This window comes from Hipposideros armiger, unplaced genomic scaffold, assembly GCF_001890085.2.
Source record: "Hipposideros armiger isolate ML-2016 unplaced genomic scaffold, ASM189008v1 scaffold_365, whole genome shotgun sequence".
NCBI lineage: Eukaryota > Metazoa > Chordata > Mammalia > Chiroptera > Hipposideridae > Hipposideros > Hipposideros armiger.
This window is the reverse complement of record NW_017731715.1, coordinates 1,509,854-1,516,766: the sequence shown is the minus strand read 5'-3', so window position 1 is coordinate 1,516,766 and position 6,913 is coordinate 1,509,854. Positions and strand designations below refer to the sequence as shown.

The following is a 6,913-nucleotide window of genomic DNA, read 5'->3' as shown; positions in this document are numbered from 1 at the left end:
AAATGGGTTTCAAAGAGTCTATGAATCTTTTGAAATTCTATGCAATGCAAAATGTCTTCTATATGTACAGACGAGAAATCTTCTGTGAAAAGGGTCTGAGTTTTCAGCAGACTCAAAAAAAGGGTCTGTGATACCCCCAGATGGATTAGAACCACTAGACTCTAGTCCCATGGTGGTTCTCAACTGGTAATGGGTAAGGACCAGAGGAACTCTATACCACACACACACACACACACACACACACACACACACACACACACACACACGCTCACACAGAATTCTAGGCCAAGTTGTGCTTTCTGGATCCATTTGGTAGGAGGAGCTCAATTAATTAAAATTTGTTGTTCTTGAAAAATTATTTTAGACAATTTAATTTCAATGTGTACATGCTTACACACAGATAAAAAGATATACAGAAAAAATTAACAATGTTTCTTTGGATGGTAAGATTGTGAGTGATTTTTACTTTCTCCTTTATACATTTTTGTTTAAAATTTTCCACGAATAACAGTATTTTAGTAATCAAACAGAAAAATGTTTTTAAAATATATTTTCATTTCCACTTCATTGTAACTTCTTCCTGTTTAATCTTATGTCTAATTCCAAGAAGAAAAATAATCTTATCTATAGCTATGTTTTGAATATTTTCAAGGTCTCTTCTCCCATCTTCATTTCTATAGCTATCACTACAATAGGCCTTTATCATCTCATATCACCTCTTTGGTGTGATTACTGCAAGGGTAGTCAACACTGGAAAAAATTTTTCTTCAATAATAAAAATAGTAGTAGTAGTAATAGTAATAGCTGCTAACATATATTGTTTACCAAGTACCAGGCAAATCAGCCCTTGCCATACTCGATAGATTATCCAGTACGTAATGTAGCCTGTTTTTCCACTTTTTTTAGTTCACTAGTCAGGTATGTGTGTTGATCACTTTGGGTGAAGATACTATATAAGAAAGAGAATCTGCAAAAGTTACTTAACCTGTCCAAGCCAAGCCTTGGGTCCTTATTTCTTGTAAAAAGAAAAAAGATATCTATCTCTCACAGTAGTGGGTTTTTGTTGTTTTCCTATCTGTAGGTAGATTGTAAAGTACTTGATGACAAGTGCTACAAATTTTAATGTGTTTTTTTTTAACTTACCAAGCAGCAGTTATTGTAAAGGTCTTGATTGCTAAGTATATAAAATTGTTAATTAACTCGAGAGACAATACATTCAAAATTTTGTTTAAGTCCAGGACTCTGAATGCTAACCTTTTCAAAGACATTTAGAAAATGTGTTAAACTTTTAAGCTTCAAGTAGAGTTAACGAACTCTTGTCAATATAATTTTTATTATTTAGATGTTGGTATTATGCCAAATCTTGGGTGTGCTTAAGCTTAGCTTCCATCTGTAAGAAACACTGGGAAGGAATACAAAAAATGAAATAAATAGTCCACTTACTTTCTGTCCCAAGAAGGTACACATCCTGTATGATATGTGGCAGATGATTATTATTTATTAAAACAGAAAGGCAGGATATGATATGATATGTATAAAGCATCCAGGAGTGGCAAAGAGTTCATTTCCAGTCATGGTAAGTGTAGCATTGCAGTGTGTGTGTGTGTGTGTGTGTGTGTGTGTGTGTGTGTGAGGTAGGGGGGCAAGGGGCAGTGGTCTTACCTCTTAGAGGGATAACTTGGCCTCAAGTCTATAACTACTACTCTTTCCAAAGTGGAAACTAACAGTGAGAGCCTCTCTACCCTGCTGCACACCACAAGAAGTTGCTTTTGCCTAGATGGGAAAGCATCCCAGCACACTGTTATTCCTTGTAATCAAAGATCACCAAATAAGCAACTGTTGTTAAAAACATATAACCACAAGCTATTATTAACCATTATGCATTGCTAACATAGCATTCAACAAATGTTCATATAGTGTGTGCTAACCACAGAACAAAAGGAAAAATGAAAGGAAAAAAAAGGCACAATTCTAATTAGATCTAAAAATGGATCCCAAATGTGCTTCTAATCACTCATTGTCTTCGCTCTGTTGCCTTTTGAAGTGCCTCGGAGGCATTAAACACTTCACAAGAGGGGCCATAGGTGACATATTCCCTCATTCTTTCCAATTCCAGACAGCAGCTCACACACATCACAACATAAAGGTCACAAACACAGACAGACGCTTGTTCAGAATACAAATGTTGTTGGGCTTATTTTTCTCTGAGGAGTCCTCCATCCCAGTGAGTTGTAACAGCAATACATTTGGCAGTCTGTCCTATAATGTGCCTGGTTGTGCCCTATTGTCTCCTCTGAGATGTGAATTCACAGAAGGTGGGCTTTGCAAAGCCAAGAGCTGCTTAATAATTTGACGATTATTAACTCAGTAGCAAAAGTAACCTTAGAGATCACTGACTCAACCTCCCAACGTCCCTCCCAGATGCCATCTGGCCATTGCTTAGTGACCAATTCTGAGGGGGCCCTTCGTGATGGCAGCCAGAAGGCAGGATGCATTGCTGAGTGTCTTGGGATTCCAGACCATAGTTCTAGAATTGTTTGCATTATCCAGCACAGACCTAGTCAATCTGGTATTTGATACTGAGTTTGTATCCTCCTGCTGTTTGGGCAGTTGAAAAAAAGGAAAGCGCCAGAAGAAACAAGCGAAGGAGCCTCCTGAAGGGAGATAGAATAGGGAAAAGTAGAAAAGTAGCAACAGAAAACAAGAGAAAGAACATTTATAAAACAGATGTGCAAAAAAGGAGAGGTGAGCAACAGAACAGAAAGAAACTTTGAAGTGGAAAAATCTCTTCTGAAAACTATAGGGTTCATGAAAGTGAAGCCTTTTTGTTTGTGATCAAGAAGGATCGCTACTTTGCTTTTGCTAAAAGAGCACTGTGAACTCTGGTCTGGAGAGCATGTGGTTATAAATATGAGGTACTGAGTGTATGAGTGTTACCAACTCGAGGGCAATGTAGCAATGACTATCAAAACTTTAAACGTACTCACTAACTGAAGGACAGTCCCACAGTTGAGGATTTCTCCTACAGACAGACAAATACAACAGTTACACACACAATGATGTTCACACTCATTTGTTTGTAGGTGCAAAAAACTGCAACCATCCAAATGTGCATTAAGAGGGAATTGGTTGGATAAATCATGGTACCTGTAAATACTAAAAAGAATGAGGTGTATCTACATGTGTTGATGTGGAAAGCTGTTCACGGTGCATTTGGAATAAAGCAGGCTGCAGAATATAATCTTACACGAAGATGCCATTGGTGGAAAAAAATGAGAGAGGTATGTATGTGCTTATACAGGCACACCTTATATTACTGTTTTTTACAAATTGAAATCAAGGCCCTTTACCAGCAAAAGGATTGCAGCTAGCTTTATGGCGATACTTACTTTATGGCAATGGTCTGGAACTGAACTTGCAATACCTCTCTGAGGTATGCCTGTGTTTGTTTGCGTTTGCATTGGAAATATCAGGAAGGATAAGAAAGAAACTTCATCTCTTGGGGTATTTCTGTGGGGGATAGAGGTTTTGTTGAGAGGTTTTTATTTTCCATTTTATAACTTCTTTTCCTTCTGTCTTACCTTCACGAGCTGACTACTAGGCTCATGGAACACAGATCTCTGTGGCCACACGACAAGGAATACAGACTTTACAAAAAATAACTCAGAAAAGTCACTAAGCAAATAAGAAATCAAACAATAAATATAGGATTATACAAATAATTAAAGTTACAGTGACAGTAAGAGAGAAGAAGAAATACAGGGTGCATGAGATCAAAACAGATTGGCTGAAGAGTGTGTTGATCTAATGCGATTTCTCCTCTGATAAACAGTAATTGCGTGCCAAAATACTGTTAATGAGTATTTGAGTGTTGGTGGCCAAAACTGTAAGGTGTATAACAAGCGTTTTCTCATGCTTACCGATGCCTTTAATCAGGTGGCAGTTTGGAAAGTCTATGGATTCTACTTCTCTGTAGGCTTTAAGCCGATGCCTGTTAAAAAANAAGATTTAATATAAATATTAGTGTTTCTGACAGGGTCCATAGTATTTCTTTTTTCCCTCAGTGGTAACAGCCAGCTGCTCACAGCCTTTCATATAAAAACCACCAGGAGCCTGAAGAACAATCTAACCCTCATTCTCATCTAAGCTCAGTTCTCTCACCTTTCTCATAAGTCTGACAACTATTTTATTAGTGTTGTGACTCTCTTCTAAAGCATCTCCAACTTTTTCACATCTCTCTTTGAGTCTCAGAGCCTGAAAATAATGGATGCTGAGAGCAAACAGGATAATTACAGGCTGCTTTCAAAGTCAGATATGAGATGTAATCACAAAATACAGTGAATGTTTAAATTAAAATATATATATATATATATAATATATATAATATATATATTATATATATATATATATTATAGTAAAAGACACATCGCCATGAATACTTCTCAAAAATACTCCCCTGCTTCGAACACACTTATCCCATCGTTCTCACCATTTTCTGAAACAGCTCTGGAAGTCCTCTTTTGTGTCTTTAGTTGTGCTGTCATGGCTGCCTTGATGTCCTGAATTGATTCAAAACATTTACTTTTCATGGTCATTTTGACTTTGGGGAAGAGCCGGAAGTCACAAGGTGCCAGATCAGGTGAATAACGTGGATGAGGACACACTGTAATGTTTTTATTTGACAGAACTTGCCGTACTAGAAGTGATGTGTGACACGGAGCATAGTTATGATGGAGGATGAAGTAAAGACACATGCAAAAGAGGACTTCCAGAATTGTGTCAGAAAGTGGCAAGAATGACACACTGTAATGTTTTTATTTGACAGAACTTGCCGTACTAGAAGTGATGTGTGACACGGAGCATAGTCATGATGGAGGATGAAGTAAAGACACACGCAAAAGAGGACTTCCAGAATTGCGTCAGAAAGTGGCAAGAATGATAGGATAAGTGTGTTCAAAGTGAGGGGGAGTATTTTAAGAGGGATTAATGGCAATGTGTCTTTTACTGTCATAAATTTTTTTTTTATTTAAACATTCACCTTATTTTTTTAAATCACACCTTGTACTTCTTCCTTAAGAAAAAGCATACCCATGGAGATGCCAAGGACCCTCTCCTTGGCCCAAACCAGGGGAGAAAGGTGGTCAGAACTTCCTCATCAGCCCACTTATACAGTATTCCAATTACAACTGATATTGGTGTAGGCCAGCATCACACTAGCCCACCAACTTTCAAGTCTTTCTAATGTAGTTGAATGCCCTAAAGGTTATTATTTTTCTGCTTATTAGAATTAAGGCACAAGTGAACGGTATAAATGAACTCACCAATGACTTTCCCCCTTATGATAGGCTATTCAGGGGGAAAATGAAGAAAGAAAAAGCATTGGCTTGTCTAGGGAACTTGGTATATTGTTAGAAAATAAATAATAATGGCAAGAATATTGGTCTCAAAGTTGAACATCTAATGGGAAGAAAGGTAGGTGCTCTAAATAAAATAGTGTAATATAGTATTGAACATTCACAATAATGCCCAAAATAGCCTTTTCAATAACAAACTTTTAAAACACAGATTGCATTGGAACATTTCAGTGCAATGCAGTGGGGACATAAAGAGCAATCAATCAATTGATGAAGATTTTTTTCATCTCTACATTTATATAAGTTTGAGGACATTTTCCAAGATCCTGTTTAACCTGCCTTTTTTTCAGAACATGGCTTTGAAACTGAGGAATTTAAAAAATAAGTTATTGCTCTGTAGGCCTCATAAAACTTCCTTGTACCTCCTCCACTGAGATTGGGGAAGGGAGAAAGTACTCACCACACTCAAGAAAGCCAGACCATTGGGAAGTATGTCAATATCTTCAGCGCCAGTTTCTGCAAGTTCAAGCAATAGATAAATGTCATGTTCAAATTTTATTTGTTAAATAGAGCATAACTAGGACTTTGTTTATTTTATAAGTGTCTGTCTCTTTAGAAAGGGTTCTGATTTTTTTCCTAAGGAACTACTCTCTTCAATAAACGTCAGTCTAAATCCCTGTCTGCAGTGAACTTCTGACTTTAAATGTTAGATATTTTATGTTTACTCAAATCAAAGTCAAGTAATCACCACATTTCCAGCAATAATACAGAAAAAGTTGACATCTGTACACTCTTATGATAAACATCCAGATGTCTGTACAAAAGTAATTGACATCAAGGGAATATTACTTTCAGAATGAAGGGCTCATAGTCATTTAACCATGCAAATAGCCTTGTCCCTTTCTCTGCGCATTCAATCTGAAGCAAACACAGACATCGCTCTCATTACCAGAAATGAAACACCTGGGATTACATAGTCCCTCTTTAAAAAACAATGCCCGCTTGTTCTCATAAGCAAAGAAAGCTTTCTGTTTAATCTTTAAATTTAGGCTTTAAATTACAAGGGGGAGAAAAAAAAACTAGCAAAAGAAAATTAATGAAAAATACCATGCACCTAAGCCAGTTGAAGCTTCTAACGCTTGTCTCCAAGGCAGGCTACAATTACTATTGATTGTTTATTGATTGTCTGCAGTACACTCCACACAGCACAGCAAATAATTAGACATAAGACCTTCCAGCGGTCTCACTGTGTAAATTCCGCAGACAGATAATAGACCCAAACACAAGAAAAGAGGAATAAAAATGGCTTAGATTAAGCCAAATCATGACACATTCTTTGAATCCATAAAACCCGATCTTCCCCTTCAAGACCTCTCCAAAGGATTTCTCCAAGATTATTTCTAGGTTGTCAAAAACAACAGCATCTATCTACCCCTTTTGGTTTTGATTCATGAATTTGCCTTTAGCCGGTTGCCTCCAGTGCTGTTTGCTGGCCCTGTTGTGGTGGAGAAAAGTATAAGAAAACAAAAATGCCAAGAGCTTTACTTTGTAAAGATGAC

At 37.1% G+C, this 6,913-nt stretch overlaps 1 protein-coding gene across 1 annotated transcript in view; it reads right to left on the bottom strand.

Annotated features, from left to right (window-relative positions):
- The window catches only part of LOC109393132 (serum paraoxonase/arylesterase 2-like), a 27,933-nt gene that overhangs the window by 17,974 nt on the left and 3,046 nt on the right, over positions 1-6,913 (bottom strand). Inside the window, 2 exon segments of the mRNA XM_019662072.1 lie at positions 2,988-3,022; positions 3,921-3,991. Coding sequence (XP_019517617.1) covers positions 2,988-3,022; positions 3,921-3,991 — 106 coding nt within the window.